Source organism: Vigna unguiculata, chromosome 10 (genome assembly GCF_037176805.1).
Source record: "Vigna unguiculata cultivar grain cowpea cultivar isolate G323 ecotype 2 chromosome 10, ASM3717680v1, whole genome shotgun sequence".
In the NCBI taxonomy this organism is placed as follows: domain Eukaryota; kingdom Viridiplantae; phylum Streptophyta; class Magnoliopsida; order Fabales; family Fabaceae; genus Vigna; species Vigna unguiculata.
The window spans coordinates 843,280-869,367 of record NC_140801.1 but is presented as its reverse complement, the minus strand read 5'-3'; the positions used below and the strand labels follow the sequence as shown (position 1 = coordinate 869,367).

Here is a 26,088-nt window from a genome sequence, read left to right as displayed (position 1 = left end):
TATAAAAATTCAATCGATTTCCTCCTCTATAATTACCAATATTAAGAACAGAAGACATAATAATTAATATAAATTAAAAGAACATACAAAATTAAGTTCTCATTTTGAGCATTATTTTTCTTGTTTGTTTGTAGTAAAATATTTTATACACTTTTTCCTTGGCTAATATATACCCTTCAATTAATTTGACTTTTAACAACTGAAAAAATATCAAGCAGACCAAATGGCAATCAAACTGTTAAGAAACGAAAGTTGCAATTTAACCTTAAAATTACAATAGTGATACATTGCATTAATCTTATTTTCGGATGCTGGCAAACAACCCATAAGTAACATTCTTTTTTTTTTACTCTGGGTAGAACACAACGTCCTCATTTACAACGAGGAAGAATGAATTTACGAAATTAAATGTCATATCCATATAACACATACATATATACAAAAGGATGTTATGGAGAAAGATATACTACGATTCACCAATGAAATTTGGTAGCTACTTGTGTTGTTCTAGGTCCTTTAGTTGTTTTTTTAAAAGTGAATGTTCATACCGCATCCTTTCAATCCTACTCTCAACCATGTACATCTCATCTTTAAGGTGATGAATTCTTTTCTCCAACCACGCTATGTCTGAAGGATTTCTTGTCACATCATTGTTCATAGTATTGATGAAGTCTACAGGAGTGTTCATATGTATGTGTTGAGGTCTTGCCAATAGCAAAAGTATGCTAAACTGCTGCAGAGAATAGAAGGTTATCAGTATTAGTTGACTTGGAATTATGCTGAAACATAAATCTTTACGGACACACCATATCATTAAATCCCAGATGTTAGAAAATGGAAATTAAAAAAAAAAAAAACTGGTAGTAACCAAAGCATTAAAGCCCAACAAAGATGCTTCCACAGAAAACATGAGAATTGAGGGCGTGGATGATTCTATTATATTATTGTTACTCAACAGCTGAAATACGAATTTTAGATTCTTGAAATTTTGTTTTTCCGTGTGAAAAATAGTCACAAACTGAAGTGACATAATATGCGATCTCAAGCCTTTTTTATGCCAGTAAGTGCACTTTTTTTAACACTTTTGAAGAAAGAAAACACACAAGTACTGCTAGTCCAAGAATCCTAACAGAATTTTATTTACATAAAGAGAAAAAACATAAATGTGTCAAAGTTTGAGTCTAAAGTACAGACCTGAATGAAGAAAATCAGGGCAATAATAGTAACAAGAAGCAGAGAAAGATTGCTATGACTTTTCAAGGATGATCTGAACTTTGTCATAAGCTTTATGAACAATGGAACAGATGATGGTTCAGTGAAATGCCCTTGCAAGTGAGAGCCAACACTGTGGGTAGTAGTAGTAGCATCCAAGGCATTGCATGTAGGTAGTATCTTTCTAAGGTTACTTTGTCCCTGTGACCCTTCTGAAGATTCTCCAGTCTTCACATCTCTACCTAAATTTATTTCACCGTTTTGATCTACAACAGCAGAACCACTTTCAGAATCACGAAAGTAAACCATAACTTCTAAAAAATTAGACATTTCACTGGACATAGTGTTGTATGGAACCCAGAAGGAACTTCAAATTTTTTGGAGATATAAAAATTTTAAAAACCAAACCTTGTTTCTCAAGGTTCTTCTCCTTCAACCTTTCATGTGCCTGAAATATCATACATTTTCAAATAAACATCCGAAAGAGCTTGCACCAGCAGCAAAACAAAATTTGTATGATAAAAGAAACAGCACAAACACAAGATTACCATGTTCATCCATGTCGTATAAGCATCTCGACATTCATCAATTGTTGATTGTACAATTTTGCCTGTGATTGTATTGACATAGAATTAAAGAAATTTCAATCTCATGACAAGACAAATAGAAAAACAGACTAGAGAAATATAAACTGTTTAGGCGGAGACAGATGATTTTTATTGAACAAACTCCTGTGATTGAGTTATGCTAATGTCTATAACTAGGAATAAACTAGAACATCAAAATAAAAAACATAAGAAAAATTTAAGGAATTATATTATCAATATTGAATATCTTTTATTACAGACATCAGAATTCCACCCACACCTTTCCAAATAGTTTTTTTAGAAAATGACACATTCACATATACGCGCATGATGCAGCATTCTTTTGATTCATCCTTGTCTGTATCTACATTCCACAGCCCCTAGTAATTCACAAAGAAACCATGCATAAGTAAAAAGTGTTAATTCAAGGGAAACATAATTAACAATGAAATTACTAAACAGAGAACTAAAAGAAGACTGCTTCATAAATAAAATAAAGCTCAATAATAACAACCTGATTGGGTCCCAAACTTAGGTAATGAAATAGTAATCTTTTAACTAAATAGATTGATTTACTCAAAATTGATACAAGCAATTCATTTACAACTTGTTTAACTAATTGAAAACATAAAATGCATGTTGAGGTACCCTGATGTCAAGAGTATAAAATCAAACATTAAATACAATACCAGAGATTATACTGCAATAGTAACAGCAAACACTGATCAAACTCATTCATTCAGTGAGACTCCAGAAATGGAAAACAGTCCAAATGTTTTAAACCTAATTCCTTAAGAGACCACTATATTTAAAAATGACACAATATCAGCCCTCTGAGTACCACTGTCAGTAAAATGTGCAAATGATTTTCCAAAAGCAGTGCCAAAAAAGTAGTTGTATCTAGCAATATAAAGTAGATGGGGCCCATGCAATATAAACCGTTAATTTGTCTTCCCCTAAATTAACCTTGAGAGGCAATTGGTTTATGATTGAAAACTTTTGTGTTGATGATATTACTCTCTTCCTTTTTATTCTTTTTGTTCCTCTGCTGAAGAGATATTTAGTCCTTAATTAATCTCAATAAATTTGCCCCTCTAACAAACTCTACTTTCTTCAAACAATATAACCCAAGAAATATTTAATTAAAAATGTATACAGTCAAAAATTAAAATTACTTAAAAGCCAATGTGCATTAGAGAATTATTGTTTCAAGAAAATCTGTACCTCAACACGGAAATAATCTGCATAAGGTACATCACTGACTTCTTGAGATGTCTCTATAACCAAATGACTGGATGAAATAACAAAAACATGTCAAGATAAGAGCACATTATAAACACCTTAAGAACACTACATTTTAATTTCATGTAGTCAATGCAGTAACTAACTTTTAGACAAATAAATCACATAAAGAACACAAGAATATAGATAAAGGGAATAATAAAATTCACAAAGCAAAAGCAATTATTTACTCTTCCACATAACATAATAAAAGTATCAAACCTCCCAAGTCTACCCAGTTTATATTATGCGAGACTAGAAAAGTAAAAACAAAGTAAACAAGCCACCAACAAGCTTCTACTTGTATGCTGCATACTCCGTTCCAAACTTAGTGCACGGTTTGAACCAGTAAGGTAATAATAAAATGCACAGGAGAAGCAAAACCAACCATTTTTACTCTTAAACATAACATAATAAGTATCAACACTCCTAAGTCCTATCCAGTTTTTATCATCCAACATTAGAAAAATAAAAACAAAGTAAACAAGCCACGAAAAAGCTTCTACTTGTATGCCACTTACACCATTCCAAACTTATAATGCTTGATTTAAAACAATTAAATTGGTTAATTGATTTCTCTCCAATATACACCCACCTCCCAACCACAAGTTCTTAAAAAAGCAACTCGCAGCACCCAAAAAATTCTATTTCTATCAACTCTGTAAACTCTGGCACCACACAGCTTTATCCAGGCTGCACAAAAACAGTGCGAGAGACATTTTCTTTCGGCCTATCTCACCACCATTTATAGTTATCTTATTCTCACAGCTTCTCCCATTAAAGCTTGCCAATAAAACAGGAAAATATGCTATTGCTACACTTTATTTCGCTATCCAACCCACCCCACAACATCCAACCCCGTAATTATCCTCTACCTAGCTTATTTTTTTATTAGAAGCTCCCTGAAAACTTTACCTTAAAAGATTACAGTGAGAGCAGAAGATGAATACATGTAAAACATAAATAGACTGAGATAAAAGTCATTGAAAAAACCTGTTCTTATAAACACGAAATTTCTGGACCTCATTGCAGCCACCAAATTTTGCTCCTGAAAAAGAAACGTAGTCATGTCCACTGGCACATAGGTAGGATGCCTACATTTCTAGCTAGCCTTAAACATTTAGTTCCAATGTTCTTCAATTAGTCACACATAACACTTATCTGCGTCCCATTAGCTATCATTAGGCCCACTTATCTGCGTCCCATTTTATAAAAATGTGACCTTGTGGACATATTAGCTTTTGCTTCTAATAGCTTTACTCAAACATATATTCAGTCAATAATAACTGTGTTAATAGCTGGTTGCAAAATTTAGATGCCATCCTTAAACTTATTCCTATAAAATTAAAGAGCTCCATAACTCAAGAACATGTATGTCAATCTAAATTAGCTTACGTGACTATTGAGTAATCAACAACCTATAAATACGATGGCTTAAACTACCTATGAATACGATGGGCTAAACTTATGTGAAAAGTAAGTCAGAACAATTATACAATGTACACGTAAAAATTAAAACAGCAGAAGCATACCAAGATAAATTTTTATTGGATGTTGAAATGACAGTTCACGAGCATACCCAAATTTCTCCTGAGGATGCCACGAACCACACTTAAAGTCTGAAAGCAAAAAAAATAAAAAGTAAAAAAATAAAAAGATAAAAAAACTCATGAAACAGTAATGTATGGAGAAAGACATCATTTAATTCTATTCCTTGCCTAAAATAATATTAAATGACAATGAGAATAGTAAGGAATACTAAAAAATGAAAAATGTCAATTGAAATGCATAGGTTTAGAAGTTTCATGCAGGTTACCTTTATCACCACAATTTTTGTGAAAAGACTCAAGAAAATTTACAGCATCATCTGAGAAAAAGTACCTAAAGAAGTCTTCAACCTTTATCTGCAATGTGTAAAACCTAACTTTGAGAAAATCTCTAAATTTTAAAATTAAGATTTATCAAAATAACAAGGGAAACCTTAAAACGTAAAAAACAGATCTAGTGATTTACAAGTAAGATTATACCGGAAACACTGCTTCCGCGACGCATGTAAATGCTTCATCGACTGCATATTAGAAAATAAGTTCAAAATCCCATCAGATTAGTTGCACGTATAAGGTGAACCAACAGCAGTATACCACAAGATAAATGTGGTGGACATCTACACATGTGATGTTTCTCCTTTTCAGATGCATACAATGGTTATCAAACCCTAATAGCAGCACATAGTGGCCAGCTCCAAAGAATGTATAGCAAGATGACCACTATTCTCAATAAAGTAAATCAAGCTAAATAACTCATATTACATATTTATAAATTCTCAAATATAAAAGGATACACTAGAAAAATGTATATCTATAATTACCAAAAGAAGAGAAATTCTTAAACACAGAAATCAATAACACCTAAGACACATTCTTAATAGTCCAGCTGCTTTAAGGAGGACTGTGAAGTTTTTCAAAACAGAACATAACACAAGAAATACAGCGCAAGTGGTAAAGCAGAATACAGACTTGGGATTAGGCCCCAAAAAAGGTATAAACAAAAACAGAAGGATGAGCAACACAACAGAGGCAGAGGAAGGGCAAAGATTTTTCATTAGGATTTTCTTTACATTCTTTAAATTTTTTGTGCAATGATCACATTTGCTCTTCTTACACTCATCACACTCTGAGCATTTTCGCTCTCCAGCACCCTGCCATGTCCTGTTACCATTTTTGCTTTCCAGCAGCCACCAGATCCTCTGAACATTCAGCAGCTGTTGTTGCTCTCCGGGAGCCACCACCATGTCCTCTAACCATGTTTGACAAGCTTGACCCACCACCATGTCCTCTAACCATGTTTGACAAGCTTGACCCGTATGATACATATATTCCACCTTGACGGGAATCTCAAAGATGTGATTTGAAAGGAAAAGGCATATTAAAGATTAATTGCCACTTTGACAAAGAGAAAGTCGTGTCTAGGAAATATCTACTAGCTGTCATGATTTACTCTGTCAGCTTCACAACCAACTGGCTGACATATTTACTAAGTCTCTAGATGGATCTTATGTTGATTATATTTGTAACAAGCACATCTCATATGATACATATGCTCCAGCTTAAAAGTGTTAGACATATAAGTTGACTATATTAGAAATGTTACTAGATTACATTAAATGGGGAGATAAGACACAGAATTCATTATATTTCTTCTCGGTTCCTCTCTTCTAAACATGGTACCATAATGTTTTCAACACTCTCTCTAACAACACCCTAGAAGCACAAGTCAAGTGGCATATTTGAGGGTTTACACACGCCACTAAACAAATCTAGAGTATGTAATTTGCTTCCGTCCAACAAGTAATTGGCATATTGATCTTGCATACCAAATGTCAATAAAATTTACTATAAGAATATTTATGCAATCAAACAGTTAACACTTTCCTATATTTTGGTACTTTCTCAACAAACATTTTAAGACTTCAAGATTGGGTTCAAACATGCTCTAAATTTTATAAGCATGGGACAAAAGAAACTTCACTTCAATGGGTTATATTGTGAGAAATTTGTCCTAAAGAAAATTAGATGTTGACCTAAGATTGATTCATGTTATGGGTGCATGTGTACACATGTATGTGCGTGTCGGAGCATGAACTGAAAACAGACTAATAAGGAAACAGAACCATTGTCCACAAATTATGTAAAATGTTGAAAATACAGGGGGTCCCTTGAACAATTTAAAAAAAAAAAAAAATCATTGAGTTATTTTCCATTAGAACAATTTCTAAATGACTTCAAATATTTGATTATTTAACATGAATCCATTATACAAGCACACATACACATAGTAATACATATACATAACATATATTACAAACTCACTTGATGGGGCATCAATATCCTCCTCGTTCCACTTCCAACTCTCACTTGGAGCATCATTATTCAATTCAAGTTCACCAACTTCTTGTTCTATCTCTGAATCCCCCACCAATACAGGGACATCTCCTACAATGGATGGAGATGCTGCATCTTTGCTCCTGGTTCACGTATACAAGAAAAAGCTAAGTGAGTTGCACACAAAAATAATATAATTATAAAGCAACAGACAATATGGTCATGGACATACAGGTCAGTGGAGAGTGATGCATTGTCAGGTATATCAGAACTGTTGACATTTTCAACAGCTACAATTCCATTATCTTGGCTGCTGGGCTCAGACACTGTCTCCTGCAATAAAATAAATAAATGAGGGTAACAAACCAGCAATGTAATTTTGACCAACGGATTTGCATTACAAGAGCTTATCATGCTCAAATGATGCAATTTTCCAGAGAAACTGAATGCTGAAAATGATAAGTGGAACAATATTTTTTCCAGGAGGAAAACAACAATGAAAACGATAGAAAATTTAATTATCCGTGTTACTACTCTAGTTTGGCAAATATAGGATGCAGAACAATGTTTTTCAATACAATGGGGCAAAAAGACCATAAGCTAAAGACTGATCCAGATAATGTAGAAAACCTAAGAGAAATACCTAAAATATAATTAAAAAAAACAGATATGCAACATATAAAATCCTACAAGAAACTTTTCATACAATATCCTGCTGTTGATTAATGACTGAGCTTCTCCTTGGCTTCCTAACTAACTCTCAAACTAGTAACTGCTATCTGAGCCACTATCCATCACCAGATTTTACTACAGTAGAGGGGCACCATTCTTCTCTAAAATTGACCTCATTGCCGACATACAAATTTATAATGTTTATATACTAACAAGGGAACAAAAAATAATAAACAACTAGTATCAACATAGAGTTCTGTAGCAAATACCTTCTGCTCCATGATTATGGCTCCATTGCCGTGTCGTGACCATCCATCATTAATAATCTTGAAAGCTTCATCACGTGATAGGAAGGATGCGAAGAAGTGCTGCGAAATAAATAGGTGGATCAAGACATTGCAGCACAGTAGAACAGAAAATACAAATAGCAAAGTCATATTAGGGACATAAATTAGTTGAAATACAACTTGCATAAGTGTACTCCATGTCCAACACACCTTCCTGTTTCCAGCTTGAATTTCAATGGCATTGGGAAATATCCCAGCTGTCTTTGCCCTCTTTACACTAGTGACTTCAGGGAATGGGATTACTTTCTGAAAAACATTGATATTTCCAATAAGCAGAAAAAATGAAAATTAAAACCAGCACTACTAGCAAAATCTCATAATAATTAAAAAAAGTCATGAGATGAGATAGTTTTCCCATTAAAATTCATATTTTATTGCATCTACTAAAATTCCAACTCTTCATCCACTAGTTAGTTATTAATTAAATGTAAACATATGTATGTGATTTTTAATACAATACATAAATGGTTAGTAGTGAACAACTGCCAAAATAACTTGAAGAAGAAAACTAAATTCTGCCACACAATTTAAAAGCAGAAGCCACTTAGGTGACCATAATTAAGCTATAACAATTTGAGGTAGTCTCAAGTGTTTTTAGGTATCCTTCCTATGACTAAAGAGAAATTACAAAGATCAACACCACAAACACAAATTACTTCAGGGAAAGGAAATACATATATATTAGACTAGCAGAAAGTCAACATAGTAGATTACGCATATACATTGAACAACCTTGATACATATCTTATACTTATAAACATATTATAGGTACATTGAAATTGAATTCCTCCCGTGAAGAGTTAAAAAGAATATTTAAATGAAAAGATAATTGCATTAAGCACTTTACCTTTGTCTCATATCCAAATATGTTTGAGTAGAAACAAATGAAGTTGACAAAGAGATACATATGACCCTACAACAAGCAATTAATAAATCATTAGGAAAACAAATGAAAATGCTATTAGTTCAAACTATAGATGCATTTGAACTTATTTTCAACCAAGCAAAAATAACGCAGAATTCTTCAAATTTAAAGGATAATGCATAGTATTTGTGAGTTAATACCAAAAAGTTGTGAGCAAAATATTACCTGAATAAGTAAGTTTTCCTGGATGGCACAGTTAAAATCTTCAATAAGGACCTAAGGAAAATAAGAATGCAAAAGAAGTGTCTTTAATTAAAAAAATTTAATTACATAATACAAATGGGGAATCAAATCGCAGTAAGTTCTCAAGTAGGAACTCCAAAAAACGATTGATATGGACTTCAGTTTTCGGTAGTATGGAATGTTCGATGGAGTATTTAAGAGTTTGATTGATAAAGCATGCTAATGTGAAAGACAAGAGATTGCCAACTGTTTCATTATAAGATGATGACCACTAAACCAACTACAGCATAAAGTTATACATTAGATATCTATATGAAAGGTAGAGCATCACTTACTTCCTCAGGGGGGAGATGGAACAATTGACGATACTCTTCGCTCTTCAATGCGTCAGGAGTCGGCAACTGAAAAAATAGATTGATCAAAATAGCATATCGAACTTCAAACAAGATATATATTTCATTTCAGTTAAATGTGACCAATAATAGAAGATTCCATAGAGCAAAGCCATCTTGTGACATCAAAAGCCACAATTCATAGTTTCACAGAACCCGCGACAACAAATTGACCTATTTCGAACAATGACATACGCAGGCTAAACGACACATCAATTTTCCATCAAGTGAAGTGTGTCGAAATTAGGAGATTCCAGATAGCAAAGGCATCCTATAAAATAAAAAAGCTACAATTCATAGGTTTCACCGAAGCCGCAACAATAAATTGAACTATGATTTCACACTCCAGCTAATCGAAACTTCATGTAAGTTTCAATTAAGTGCAATATAAATTCCAGTTAAATAAGTCGAAAAAGAAATAGAGAAGATTCCAGAGAGCAAAGGCATACAGCATCGAAATTCATAATTCATAGATTTTACTATCTGTTTCGAACAACTCCGCGCTCGAGCCAAACGACATTTCAATTAAGTCACGATCAAGTCAAAAACGACACTCCACAGCATCAATTCGAAGAATCGCAAATGCAGCAAGCACGGAATCGAAAGCAACGGTGATTAACGAAGTACCTGAACTTCATTGTCGGAGAAGTTGTTCGCCGTGGAATTGAACGAATCGCTCCGATCACCGACGTCGGGGGAGGAAAACGGCGAAGGATCCACCGACTGCGATGGCGGTTCGCTCCTCGCGGCGGCGGCAACAACCGTGGAAGCCATCGAAGAGCTAGAGCGAAAAAGAACGAGAGAAAAAAAAAACTCGGTAGATCTAAAAATTTAGAAGACGAGGGGGCCGGTGGTTGGGGTTTTACACGGTTTTAAGTAACAGCGACGGTACCGCAGAAGCGTCGTTAAATTACCGTTTTGTTTTGTATGATTTGATTTGAGAGTGTTGTTTTGGTTATGGTTTGGGAGAAGGGTTGAACTTTTAGTCAACGTCGGTGAACGGATAAAAAAAAGGTCAATTCTCTACGCAATGGCGATGTTGACCTGTGACACGTGAATTTTCTTCTCTTCTGCATCTGCCATCTGTCGTAAAAAATATGCTAGTTAAAAATGGAAAAGAATTAAAAAAAAACAATTAAGAAATTAAGAAGTATAACATAAGTTCATGTTGAAGTTGTGAAAAACACACATTGAGCTTTTAGAAATTACTAATATTTATAGTTTTTTAAATTACATGAAGAAAAAAGAAAATGAATAGTTGGGGTTTTGAGTCTAAACCAAAAGTATTACTAAGATTCATTAAAAAAAAATTTAATTTTCAATGTATTGTTAATTCTATTTGATGATCGAAAATCAATTTCCCAAAGCGTGACATCAAAAAAAAAAAAATGCAAGGAAGAAGTTTTAATTTTTATCCAAAACAAAAAGAAAACATGATCAAAGCTAAGCTACCCCAGTAACGAAACCCCAATTCAGTTAAAAATTTAATTTGAATTAATACTCTCGAACTCAACAAAAATTAATGTGCTTTAATTGACAGCACAAAACATACATGCAAATGAATTATTATTGTTGTTGTTATCAAAATAAAATATTAAAGATAAATTAATTTGATTTTAAAATATAAGAATAAAACGTAAATGATAAAATAATAAAATAATTTATATAGATAAAATTATGTGTATATTAAAAAACGGTTAAAAAAATAATCTTTGTTTGTTATTAATAGTATAACTCACTATTTCTTAGGTTTTTTCCTTGGAGAGAATGGAAGGAAGAGAAGTTTGTTAAAGTGTGAAGAATGGACTCCAGTTTCTACTCGGTTTAATATCTTTTTGTTTTCTAACTAAAACTGGAATTAGTTATTTTTTTAATTTCAGTCTAGTTTAGTTTTTAAACTTTAAAAATATTTAAATTTATTTTTTTAATTATATTTTATTAGATTTATTTAACGTTTTCATGATTTATGTATATTCGTGATTTATGTATATTGTTTAACATATTTTAAATTCTGAATTAACTTAGAAACACAGTTAAAATATCAAATAAATTTAATTAAATTAAATTAAAATGACTAAATTTATACATAAATTTTAAATTTAAATAGGAAATACTATTTTCAAATTTGAAGTGATCAATGACCTATTTAATCCATTTGAATATATATTAAAAATAAGCTTAATTTGAATATATATTTTAACCCTCAAAAATATTTATCAAGATTTAAGAGAGAAGTGTTTTGATACAATCCGAAGTTGTACTTCATTTATAAGTTTACGCCAAAGAGGATTTACATTAGTTTTCTGATGTGTATTTTAAAAATAAATTGTGATTAAACTCCGATTTTAAACAGTATTTAAAATTTAATGCTAAATGTGGTAGTTCAATATTTTAGATTTATTGTTGAATAAAGGGAAACTTTGAAGTTTCTTGATCAATTTAGATTTTGATTACTTCATGTTTAACTCTCATCGAATCTTCGACCTATTTAACTTCATTTTTTTTCCTCTTTCTTTTTTTTTTTTCTATTTCCCTATTCTTCTATCAAACAAGAAATATTTTTTATAGAGTATTTCTTATATATAAAAGATAAGAACAAATATTATTTCTAACATATTTCCACACTATGCATACCTAACAAAAAAGAAAAATAATAATTTTTCTTTAGAATTTAATTTGTTGAAGTTTTGACTTCAGCACTTTCTAAATTTATTTTTAATCCATAATCATTTTGAGGTTCACAAAAACAAGAAAGGATGTGTACTTAATGAAAAGAATATACCTGGGTAATGAGCCCAGAAATGGGCCATCAACGTAAATTTTAGAAGCATTTCTTTCTGCATCCCCTCCTTTTCTTCCTGCACCCCCTAAGTCGTGAAATCCCATGCTTATGCCCTTCTTCTTAAATGTTATTATAATAAAAATAGTTAAATATGGTATTGGTCCCTTATTTTTTAGTGAAAATTGTAATTACTCTATTTTCAGAACTTTGATCAAATTTAGTCTCTAAACTTTAGAAATGCATGGATTTAGTCTTTTTAACTAAATTTTGCTAACTTTATTTGACTTTTTAAACGTGTTTCATGATAGCATTTGAGTTGTTTACCTTGTTCGACACATTTCCACATCAATGTTAGCTGAGGAATGCATTTAAAACATTAAATAAACTTAAGGTTAAAATGACTAAATCTACACATTTATAAAGTTTGAGAACTAAATTAGGCTAAAGTTTCGAAAAATTTACTAATTTGAATTCTCACTGAGAATTAAGGGAGCAAAAACATATTTAACCTTAATCCAAAAAGAAATAAAGTCTTCTTTACTTTTGCTTTGCTTCCCGCGTTGCCATCCTCTTCTTCACCATTACATCTCATCAAGAGTTTATCTTGCTCGTTTTGATTTGTCTTAGTGTTTACTTCTTTCCATTTAGCAGCTCCTAATCAACCAATCCCTTGTTCATCTTAGCATCAAAGAAGATGTATATGTGTTTTAATAGCTTTATTAGTTTCTCCGGTAGGGTTCTGGCAAGGGTGCCCTATAATGGTGGTACTTGAAGTTTTTTAATTTTTTTGGATTAGATAGTCCGGTATTAATTATTGGATCTAGGAGCATGAATCGAATTACAAAATTCATTGGTAGAATATCATATTACACAATCTGATATGCATACCCGGATCCGAAAGATCATACTAAATTACTCAATCTGGTTTGTTGAAACGTGTACCGATTAACGTAATCTGGTATGCTCCGGATCTGGTTACACATACCGAATTATCCAATATAGTATAGTGTTTCACTAACCAAATTGGTAAATTCAGTATACATTATTGGATCCGGGAGAGCATACCGGATTACGTAATCTAATACACGTTTCTGCAAAGATGATTGAGTAATCTGATATGATCTTCTGGATCTAGCATTGTATACCAGATTATCCAATCCAGTATTGTTGGATGTTTTCTGCATAATTTTGCAGTATGCTTAAAAACAAGACAGAGATTTTATCTAATATGTTTGTTCTTTTGAAAGTGTTTAACATGTTCGACATAGATGGTTTTTTTAGTAAAGTATCAAAAGAAGTTGACCAAAGTTTGTGCAAGGAAGAATTTGAAATGTTAAAGAGTGAAGATGACGTCGAAGGAGGATATTAGAGTGGACCTTTTATGACAGATGATATATAGGCTACGCATGATGATTTACTTGACTGGGTGCGAGGAATTGTGTTTTGGTCTCGGTTTTGTGGTTGTTATTATGATATCTGACAAAGCTAATAGACAATATGGAAGGAAGACGTATGTTTTGCTTGGATGTGAAAGAGGTAGTAAGTATAGAAAATACAAATTTGATTTGCAACCAAGTATAATTCGGAAAAGGAAATGTGATTGTCCCTTTACGTTGCGAGATAAATTAGTTAGGATGGGAGAGAGTTGGCAACTAAAGGTGAAATGTGGCACTCACAATCATGATTTGTCGAAAACTTTAGTTGGTCATCTCTTATGCTGGCAGATTGAAGGCACATTAGCATTTTGTACTTGTTGATATGATTAAGTGTCTGGTGAAGCCTGAAAACATATTGCTTACCCTGAAGGAAAATAATGAAGACAATGTGACTACAATAAAGCAATTGTATAATGCAATGTATGCTTATAAAAGATATTTGAGAGGATGCATAACTGAAATGCAATAGGTAACAATGTTGCTGGAGCGTGATAAATTTGTTCATTGGAGTAAATGTGTGTTGTCTTTAGATGTTGTAAGCGACCTATTTTGGACACACCCTGATACAATTAAGTTGTCAAATGCATTTAGCACTGTGTTGTTGATGGATATCACATACAAGACCAACAAATATAGGTTTTTGTTTCTTGAGATTGTTGGTGTGACATCAACTGTTTTAAATTTTAGTGCAGGTTTTGTGTTGTTGTCAAGTGAGCAGAAGAGCAACCTCATATGGGCTCTTAGCAAACTATGAGGATTGTTATTGAAGAGTGATACATTGTCAAAAAGTCATTGTTAGTGATAGAGACTTGACTTTGATTAATGTTATAAACATTGTCTTTCCTTATTCTTACCATATGGTCACCTTTGGTTAACGGCAGCTGCAAAAGGGAAAGCTAGGGAGAGAAGATAAACATCGGGAATTTTAGGATTTTTAGTGGACCGAGGATAAACTTGGAATTTCAAAACATAAGCGGTGCAGGAAGAACAAAGGGGTGGAGAAAGAAATGCTCAAATTTTAGACTCTTGGGTCAGGCAACACCTTCTGTACCATCATAATTTTTTATCTCTGCATCTTCTATTGTAGTGGAACAAAAGAATTAATATTTTAAAATCCCACCGATTTCTAAAACATGTTATTCATAATGTAATAAAAAAAAAAAAAAACTTGTGGATTACTTTGTAAAAATCATTCCAAAAGAATGACCTATAAATTCTAAATTATTTTATAAATTGACTTGGCAATGATAAATTAAAAAAAACGTTTGAAATTAATTTAAAATTGTTTTAGAAAAGTGATAAATTTCGTTAAGAGACATTCCAAAATGAGTAATCAACATTAATTCTAAACTATTTATTCCAGAAATATGGGAGAACATATTCCAGAATCCCTGTTCTCAAATATACTTTTTCCTAAATTTCCTTTTCTGAATATTCTTAAATTGTACGGAATTTTAAAGATTATTTTCATCCTTTCAATTTAAGAAAAGGTACAAGAAGAATATTTGGAGGTGCATAAAGTAATAGTCTTTTTTTTATTTTAATTCTAATGAATGCTTTTGTGTTGGGTCTTCTGGGTCGGGGCTTAAAAGAAAATCATATGTCGCATTTTCTTCCTGCACCTCCATATTTTTTACCTGCACCCCATTATATTTAAAACAAAAATGTCACCTCTCTAACTTCCGGACTACTTATTTCGAAAATCTTTCAGAACAACTTTTTTAAAATTGTCAGAATTTCTTGAACACAAATTTTCAGAATAAATTTTCTAAAACACATGAAAATTTACTCTGAAATAAGTTTTATGAAATAAATTTTCAGAACAAAGTTTTCAAAACACATATAATATATTTCAGAGCGAGTTTCCCAAAATAAACATTTCGAAATAAGCTTTCTAAAATACATTAAATGAGTTTTCTAAAACATTTTTTTTTTCTCAAAACAAGGTAAAGCGTCATGACGGGACACAATGCAGCGAAAAAGGTTATCTTAATTTTTTTTAGTAGTACGGGGGGTGTAGTTAGTAACGATGGAGTGCAAATAGAAAAACCTAAATTGCTTTAATTTCAAACCGTTTTTAATGAAAAATTAATAATATTGTAATTAAAAAAATATATAATTATGTACTAAAATTTGAAAGCTTTATTTGTTATTTGTTATTTGTTACCTCATAGGCTCACTCACTCACCCAACCTTCTTCAACCAACCTTCCAGAAACTTTATTAAAGAATTTGATCTAATTATCAACTCTTCTTCTTTTTGTCTCTTTGACCAAGAAGAAGCCAAAAAACAAGAACAAAAAGGTAAAAAATAAAAAAATAAAAAAATAAAAAAGGGTTAACCTATGTTCCAAGTATAATGTAGGATTAATTAAGTGATTAAATGAGTTTGTGACAACACATAACAAGTGAGAAAAAAGAAAAAAAAAAAAAAAAGTCCCTTGTGGACCAAATGCCATCTAAGAAAGGAATCATGAAAGAGGCCACCTTTGAATGTTTTCCCACTTTCCCTCATTTCAATGCCTCAACCACTCACTTTTCAACCCTCCAATTTCCCAACTTTTGCAAAAGCAAGAAGGAACACCAAAGTGCAAACCCCACATAAAAATAAAAAAAAATAAAAAATTGAAATCACATGGCCCTATTCCTTTTTGGAAAATGTGGACATTGAGTTTCAGTGATAAAATATTATGCTAATCATTTTGATCACCAAGTGTTTGTGTTTATGTTTGTGAGAGCCTTCATGGGATTTGAACACAAACTTTGGGTATATAAAATGCACCACAAAAGTTTCCTCCTAATGATGCTTAGCATGATTCAATTTTGGAATTAATATTGCCAAAATCTCTCACCAATATCTTGATCTTGACTAAGCATGCCATAATTATTGGTCATTGGATTCGCATGGTCCAAATCTGAATCTGTCTTTCATAGGTGCCAACTAAGGAAAGTTAGGAAAACTTGGATTTCAATTAACCAAACTTAGCAATATTGTAGTATGTACAAAAACTATATTATATAAAACTCTATAGGGTAGAGATTGATTGTTGAACACCATATCTTATGAGTGGAATATTCTAATAGAATAAATGAGTTCTTGAATCAGGATTTTAATAGAGTGATTTGATCCATTTATGTGACTTTTTTTTTCTTTTTTACATTATGCGTGTGTGTCTCTTTTTCTTATGGTAAATAATTAATTTATTTTAATAAATATTTAAATTTAAATAAATAATCATTAAAATGAATAAAAATAATAAGATAGTTAATTAAATTAAACAGTAATTTAAAAAATGACAAGATAATATTTTAATTTAAAAAAACAGTAATTTAAAAGATAAAATTTAAAAATTATTAAATTTAAATTAATGAATGCTTAAGTAGTAAAAGTAATAAAATAATTATTTTAATTTTAAAAAATGAAATTGGAAAAATAAATCGTTTACACCAACAAAAGAGAATTTCTTATTATAATGATATAGACGTAGAGGGTAGGAATGACAAAAATACCAGTATTTGTAGGTATCTGCGGATAAAACTTGCGATGGATAGCTAGTATTCGTGCATTACTCGTGGATAACGGGTATTTTAATACCTGTTTATAAATGGATCAGGTGTGGATATCATAGGGTATCTATTACGCGTAAAAAATTAAAATTAATGTATATTTTATTAAGATAAATTTAATTAAAATTTTAATTCATATTTTATTAGATTAAATTTAAATAAAATTCAAATTTAATTTATATTTAATTTAATTTTTATTTTTATTTCATATATTTTTTCAATTTTAATTAAATTTTATTTTAAAAATTTATAAAAAATATATATTTTTTTTAAATATTCATGGGTACCTAAGACTTTAAAAAAACTCATTGATATTTTTTAGACATGTACTCGCGTAAGTAACACGACAAGACAAATAGTGAGTGAATTTTTTTGTTGCAGGTCGGGTTACAAATAAATACTATTAATTTCCAATCTAACGCTCTCATTCCTGGTGGTAGAAGGTTTGTCTCCTTAAATAATTTTTCAAAAATTGTCATCTCTAATAGATTGTTGAGATTCATTTAGGGTTTGAAGGTTATTCTCATATATTTGAACCCTGATTGGTAGGTTTTTAATTTTTTATTTTTATAAACCAACACAATTAATTTGTAAAATTGGATCTTGATCTTCAATTATCTACAAACCATTCATTATATATCTATAACCCAATAAATGCTTTTGAATAAAGAAAATACTAAAATCACTTGGTTAGTTAGGACATAAAGTATGAAAAACACTTTAGTTGAAGAAGCCTAAATATTATAAAAAATTAAAAAAAGAATTATGCATTTGGCTTGATTTAGACAAAAAGTTTGCTCATTTTGTTGCGATCTTATTCATAGTTTACACTGGGAATAGAAGTCAAATTATGTAGAAAACAACATTATATTTTTTGCTAGTTATCTTTAAAAATATACAAAGCGTGTTACAGAAGAAAAAAAATGTACATTTCTATGTTATAATGTGAATATATTGCAGTATAAATTATTTTTTAATTATTGTATTTAATATTTTTTTATTTATTTAAAAGCAAGTTGCCTATAATAAATGGGCACAAAAGGTGTCACCCACTTGGTGTTCCTTTTGAAGAAAAGGATTTCTTTTAAGCTATGTAATGTTGCGTAAAATAACTTCAGTAACATATCTATTTCAAATAATTAATTCAATTTTTAAAATGTAGTTAACCGATTAAGTATTTCTTTAGATAATAGTTATATCTACACTTTGTTTTTTCTTCTCCACTAAAATACTCTCTCATTATTTTCATTATTTTTTCAAATATTATTCCCGCATCGTTAAGTATTATGAGTTAAGATCGTAGATCATGAATTTAAATGCAAAATGAAAATTCGATCTTATTTTAAATTTTGATATATTGTTATTTTTAAACTTTAAAAGTGAATAGAATATAATTTTGTTAATCCAAGAATATTAAACTCTTTTATATGTTAAACAACGTTTCAGGTTTATACTTGAGTTGAGATGTGTTAAACAGTGTAAATAGTTTAAATGTCGACTTAAAATGTTGTTTGACACGTACAAAAAACGAATGCATTAAGGTTAGGAAGACTATATCAATTTTTAAGGTTTGAGCAATAAATTGTATCAAAATTTAGAACAAGGATAAATTTCAATTTTGTATCAAAGTGTATAGACTAAAAACATATTTAACCTTAACCTTATGTTTGGATAAGAGATTTCAACAATTCCAATAAATTGAAATGCCTAATAATTGAATTACTTGCGATTGAATTTTCTTCATTTCATAAATAATTATTTTTGATGAAGTAATTGAAATATTTTTTTTTGGATAAATCAATTTAATCTCATTTTTACGACAAACTCATATCTACTTTTGAGTCTAACTTAACCTAGCACGATCTTGAATTCGATACGACTCGTATTGACTTTTGGATTAAGTCGATATTCGTTTCGGCCTAGCCCGACTCGTCTTCAAGTTGACCGGCTAACCTTCGACCAGGCCCAACACTACTTAACTTTTGATCGGGCCCGACTCGACCTTCCGCCTGAGTCGAACCAACTTGATCTTTGACTCGGGCCGAACCGGTTCGACCTTCGACTCAAGTCGGCCTAATGGACCTTCAACCCGATTTAACCTTCGGGTTGGCCTAGCACTACTCGACCTGCGACTCAGTCTAGCTCGACTTTTTGCCGACCCAACTCAACATTTTGGAGCTATAGATTTTTTTGTCCTAACCAATGAATTATTTCACAACTTGAAAAATTTCAATTTCCTTTTTCTTTAGTAACTTTCAAATTTTACTACTTTAGTTATTTGAGATACCTTCTTAAAATTCTTCAATTTCAATTTTCTTTTAATTTCTTCTTCCAAACATATCATTTTCCTTGAAAGAATTTCAAAATTTTCAAATAAATAAATTACACTCTTCATCCAAACACATCATAAGATAAACTCTAATTTATTATTTCGATTTTAACCCTAGTTTAATTTGAGAATGTTAGTTTTTACATGTTGATTCAAGACTCCATATTCAATTGACATGAGATTCAAAATTGTAGAAAATGTTACGTACACACATGTTTCTAAGTTTAAGCATACAATATCAGTATGACAAAATGATAAAAGGTTAATAAAAATATACCCATACGATGCAAGTGTGGTGGATAAATTGAAAAGGTCATACATAAGTATTTGTGGTTACAAAATACCAAAATTGAATTTTATCCTATTACCATTCGTCCATATACATTTATATTTTTTATTTTTATTTTAAATATTTAATATTGTCTTTAAAATAAAAATAATTAAAGACACCTAGTAGGTTATACATTCAGTGTGGCCTGCGAAAAAGTATTTTGATGCTGGCCCACCAATTTTTCCAACTTTTCTTCGCATTTTACCTCTCTACCAAACATTCAATGATTTATCTTAATTTGTTTTTTCTTCTCTCAATCAAATTTGTTCTATACCAAAGACAAAGTTGATGAAAAGATAAAGTTCATGAAAATTATGGAAAATATGGTAGATAATTATTCTAAGGAAAAACTTTTAAGATGATTTTTTAGAGTACACAATAACCTATGTTCGAAACATCTAAAAGAAGACATTTTATAACAATTATTTATATGTATTTGTATTGATTTTAAAAGAAAAATATATTATTTATGTTATAAGTTTCATCATCTTTACATAAATTGTTAAACTGATACAAAATTAATAAATACTATATCGGTTATAATAAAAATCAATGTAATATATATTACTACAAAAAAAATACTCAATTAAAGGTTTATTGGAATACATACTATATTGACATTAGAACAATTAATATATTATTGCATCGATTGTTCTAAAAGATTATTATTATTATTATTATTATTATTATATATATATATATATATATATATATATATATATATATATATATATATATATATATATATATATATATATATATATATGGTTCATAAACATTTTAATATGTCGTAAATAACCATTAGTTATATCATATTATGAAAAATTAAAATTTAATATTAATTTATCTAACAAATACCTAAATTCTACCATCTCATTTGACAAATTTACTATCACCATATTATATAGTCATGCTGGATTTTTCAAATTAATTGCTGACAACATCTACTAACTTTCTTTTTTATAAAAGAACAATAACATTTTAACAATTTTTTCTTAATAATATAAAATGATATTTTTTTAAGTAATTTTAGAATATAAAAAAATAAAAAAATAAGAAACTACATAAAAGATATTACTTAAAATTATAATATAAAGTTATCAAAATTTAGTTGTTAAATATTTTTTTTTATATATAAAACGATGATCTCCTTTTTTTTTTCAAATCAATTTTGTCTCTTTCTACATCATTGTTTCTCATTAGAATCTAATATATATATATATATATATATATATATATATATATATATATATATATATATATATATATTAAGAATTGAAAAGTGATTCCTCGTATATATATATTGGTATTTGGCCATGCAAATTGTTAGATGTTGTTCTTTAATAGTACAACCAACCATTCTTTCAATGTCTAACCTAAGTTCGTTTCAATTTTTATGTCCCTTTTATGTTTCATCGAGTTTTGTAACTCTTCGAATTAATGGGATAGGGGCCTCAATTCTTTGTTTATTTTTTAATGAATTTCTCTTTATAATTACTAGGATATTGACGAATTCATCTACAAATATTCTTTCTAGAAGACTTCAAGCTCTATGATATGTCATAATAAAAATACCTTTAATAACTTAAGTTTAATTAGATCTTGTATTTTTGAAAAATAATCTTTTATTGATATTTTTAGCCCAAAAAATGTTATACCACAAGCTAAATTGCAATTTAATTGTTTCTCGTATTGGGATAATGTAAGAATTTGGATAAACCCTAACTAACTAACATTCTTTCTTTCTTTCCAAAAATTTCAACGGTCTGAAACATGTACCCTACGATATCAGAAAAATCAACATCAAAGCACATTTCTCCAAGGTTAGGAATCCGCATCAACTATCATACAAATTAGGTTTGGCAAACATGGATAGAAGAATAGTCGATTCAATTGTGTATCAAATATTCCTGTCTTCCAAATATCTATACACTGCTAGATAGATTTTTTAAACAAGGGTTAAATATGTTTTTGATCTCTTAACTTTCAGTTAATTTTGAAATTAGTCTATTTCAAAACTTTCAACCAATTTAATCCTTCATCTTTTGAAATACGTGAATTTAGTCATTTTAATCAAATTTTATTAGATTTATTTGATGTTTCGTACGCATTTTATGATTGTATTTGAGTTGTTTATATTGTTTGATACATTTTTGCTTTAATGTTAAATCAAATACTATTATGAAACACGTTTGAAATGTCAAATAAATTTAACAAAATTTGAATAAAAAGACTAAATTCACGTATTTCGAAAAGATGAATGACTAAATTGGTCTAAAGTTTCGAAATGAATTAATTCCAAAATTCATTGAAAGTTAAGGGGCCAGAAATATATTTAACCCTTCAAAACAATTATTAATTAAAAAATACAACACAATTAAAAAATTAGATAAATATATGTTTTTACAAAATAACTTATAATGAAAAATAAGTTTAAACAATTCATCCTTTTTATTGTTTTTCCTCTCTCAAATGTATTTATGACATAAATTATCAAAATTTAAACATGACATCAATGTTCAACCATGTTTTGATGAGGATTGTGTCCAAAAGAAAATACTCATAGAAAAGAATAGGAAAAAGAAAAATGGTAGAGTTAGACTTGGATTCTTTTTGTTGTGGATATACTTTTTTTTATGTGTCAATGCATGCATGTGGATGCAAGATAAATTTGTAGCTATTTGTAAATTGATGGTGCATAGAATGAAAAAAAAAATGTTATATTTTTAACACGTTGGATTTTTTTTTTATTGCTGGGAAATTCATTATAGAAAAATTAATTTCTGTAGATTATATCTAATGAATGTCATTCACAATTTTATATTTTAGTAAATTTTAATTAATAATAATAGTGAGTTAGATGAAATATACTCCTAATAACATTTTCTTAAACAAAAAAAACAATACTACTATGCACACTCCACATTTTGCGCTTAACACCCTCTTACGTTAATTCTAAAGAGAAAGTATGTTACCATATCTTAATTTTAGTTTTATAAATACAAAAATATAGTTTTGTAAAATTAAATTATAAACAATTATTCAATAATTAATATTTTCATAATAAATAACATAAATTAATTACTTGATTCTTAAAAATAAAATCCAAATACAAGTTACTAATAAAGAATAACAAACATTTTTTATTTGGATAACAAGATATTCATACTTACTTATCCCATTAATAAACTGTTAAATGAAATGTGCGTACACGTATTATTCTTAAGGTTAATGATACATAAACATCTAATTTTCAATCAACACCTCTCCAACGCTAATAAACTAACACTTTTACTTTAAAATATAAAATAATTTAGAATAAATTAACTATAAAAATAAAAATATTAATTTATTTTCCTACTCCTAAATATCTGTCAGAAATAATTGTTTAGTATCCATGTTAGAGAAATACAAATATTTTTATTATCATATATGATTTTTAAATCTATATAACATTGCAAATATCTATATATTTAAGAAAAACAACAATTTTAAACTATGTTCTATTGAAAATACTCTTAGTAAAGAATGTTTTAGAAGTTAGGATTGCAGTTTTAAAAATGAAAAATGTTAATAATTTTCTCTCAAATTAAACAACATAACAATTTGGTAGATAATGATATATATCATGCCTACATTTTAACATTTTCAGTAAAAACACAATCGAAATATCGAATTATATCTTATCTACTTTAAATTCATTTATGTCGATTAAAAACATAATTATAATACGTGGATGCCACATGTTTAACATATTGATAAAACGTTTAAAAAAATGAAAAACATAAAAAGTAGTAAAATAGACAATAGAATAATAAAATCAATAATAATAAATAAATATATTTTAGTTTATTTAGTGCACTCAATGTTAAGAAGAGTAAGTTATGCTTCTCTTTAATTAACCTTAAACAATAATAATACATGGTAGGTACTAAGTTGGTAACAATCTAATTATGTACTTTATAATATATATTTAAATCCAGATTAAAAATAATATGAATTCATTTTTTTTTACTTTTTGAAGTTTTTTTGAATTAAATAAGTTTTTTTTCCCTTAACTTTCAATGAATTTTGAAATTAGTCCATCTTGAAATTTTAAATCAATTTAGTCATTCATTTTTCGAAATACGTGAATTTAATATTTTTAATCAAATTTTGTTATTCGTAATAGTATTTGGCTTAACATAACATTAAAGCAAAAATGTGTCAAACAGTATAAACAACTTAAACGCAGTCCTAAAATGCGTACAAAACAACTCAAATACTATTATAAACTTAGCAAAATTTGATTAAAATGACTAAATTCACGTATTTTGAAAGATGAAGGACTAAATTGATCTAAAATTGTGAGATTGACTAATTCCAAGATTCACTCAAAGTTAAAAGACCAAAAACATATTTTAACCAATTTTTTTTTCATCTATAAAATTTTGATGTAAATCTAAATTTTGAATCATAAAATATTTTGAATATGATAACTAACCATACTTTTATTATTTTAATTAACTATATATATATATATATATATATATATTATATTTTGATATATTCAATAATTTCACATTATTTAAAAATTAATATCATATATAATTTATATCTTTTTTAATCGTTACATATATTCTAAGAATACATTTATGACAAAATTTTATATTTCAAAACGGATAATATTTCATAAACCTAATTTATATTTATAACGATATTATTTTGATTTCGATGTCTAAGCTGAATAGGACAAAAAAAAATATTAAAAAAATAAATATTGATCTAAGTTAAGAGGGAAGAACATAGCCGTAGGGAATAATGGGACCAAGGAACACTAGGGTCTCTGATCGGTCACTATTGAGTTCAGGTTGGTTTTGTTTTTGTGGATTATTATTCACTGCAAGATCTGTTGCATTGCCAGTTCACGGAGGCCACCGTGCACGCGCATGCGTTTCCTCTGTTCAATTTCTCCGGCGCCATCGTACGGTCACTGTTTGTCCATTTTCAAAGGGCTTTCCTGACATTTCACACTGTGAAAGAAACCAGAGCCGTTGGAACCATGCACCAAATTATTGTATTCCATATTCTAAAAATATTTATGGTTGCCGTTAGTTTTTATACCTTAAGTACATTTTTAGTTTTCGCTTCTTTTTTTATTTTTTAAATCTTCTCTTGTGTTAGTTCTTATAATTTTTTAGGTTTTATACAATTTAAAGAGAGAAAAATTTATTGTAAGTCATGTAAATTTTTTAATTCTTATAAGCATTAAAATATTCTAATTTGAAAACCTCGTACAAATGTTTTATATGATGAGTTGTTATTAAAGTTAAAATTCGTTAATAACTATTATTATATGATGAGTTGTCCATGATCAATTAATTACTAAAAATAATAATAGTTTTAAAATATAAAATTCTTTAGTTTTCTCTCACCCAACCGTTCTGACATGTAGTTTTTTAATCTTTGTTGTAATACGATTATCACTGACAGCTTCTGTAGCCTGTGTTTAGTAAAAAAGAATCAAACATTCTAAATCATACTTACTAGGATTCGAAATATGATATCGATATGTGATACTTTCAATTTTTTTAGGTTTATAAAATAAATGATATTTACTTATTTTAAAACGAATTTTACAAATCAAAATTAATGATTTTATACTATAAAGGAATAACTAGTTTGCAAGATTAAAAGTAAAATTTATTCATTCAACATATCAAAATCAATAATTATAATATTTTGGAATAAAATTTAGAAAGAATTAAAAATACAAAAATCACATCACACAAAGTATAAACAGAAACGTATTAAATTAAATATTAATTTTAATAATAAATAGATAATTAGCTTATAGTATAAATCAATTAATCTCAATTCGTGATCGAATTTGACTCATCACATTTAATGTAGATGTCTCTTTATAAAGTAACAGTTGAATAATCACAAAGGGAGAACTTGGAAAGATACTGATGCTAAAGTTAATTAGACAATTAGTAAAATAGTAAGACTATAATAAATGATTTTACTAATATACCAGTTTGATGAGTCTAAGATTCATAGAATATTTTATTTTATGATTTACTGCTTAATTATTCTTAATCTTTATGTAATTATGTAAATTCATATTGCAAAATTGTAATACGAATATGATTCATATAAAGTCTTTGGTGTAGGATTTAACT

The 26,088-nt window shown here is 29.1% G+C and overlaps 1 protein-coding gene across 2 annotated transcripts; it reads right to left on the bottom strand.

Annotated features, from left to right (window-relative positions):
• Positions 1-265: 265 nt before the first annotated feature.
• On the bottom strand, positions 266-10,438 carry VAD1 (GRAM domain family protein). Of its 2 annotated transcripts, none has more exons than XM_028052226.2 (18): positions 10,108-10,438; positions 9,424-9,489; positions 9,071-9,121; positions 8,828-8,893; positions 8,131-8,226; positions 7,903-8,001; positions 7,194-7,294; positions 6,950-7,104; positions 5,108-5,148; positions 4,897-4,984; positions 4,613-4,699; positions 4,074-4,128; positions 3,024-3,090; positions 2,080-2,179; positions 1,761-1,822; positions 1,621-1,660; positions 1,195-1,478; positions 266-730 (listed from the first exon to the last, which is right to left on the bottom strand). In XM_028052226.2, exons 1-18 carry the CDS (start codon positions 10,252-10,254, stop codon positions 494-496), a joined length of 1,842 nt encoding a protein of 613 aa, XP_027908027.2. In that variant the 5' UTR covers positions 10,255-10,438; the 3' UTR covers positions 266-493. The 2 variants fall into 2 exon arrangements, with proteins under 2 accessions (XP_027908027.2, XP_027908026.2); XM_028052225.2 differs by having other exon boundaries at positions 266-733; positions 10,108-10,436.
• Between the last annotated feature and the right edge of the window lie 15,650 nt (positions 10,439-26,088).

Bases quoted from the DNA above. Each gene is read 5' to 3' on its own strand.
- VAD1 (XM_028052225.2), bottom strand. From the start codon at position 10,254: ATGGCTTCCACGGTTGTTGCCGCCGCCGCGAGGAGCGAACCGCCATCG. The intron at 2,180-3,023 runs GTACAGATTTTC...GTGAATTACTAG, and splicing joins CAGATTATTTCCGTGTTGAG to GGGCTGTGGAATGTAGATAC. The intron at 1,661-1,760 runs GTAATCTTGTGT...ATGATATTTCAG, and splicing joins ATACGACATGGATGAACATG to GCACATGAAAGGTTGAAGGA.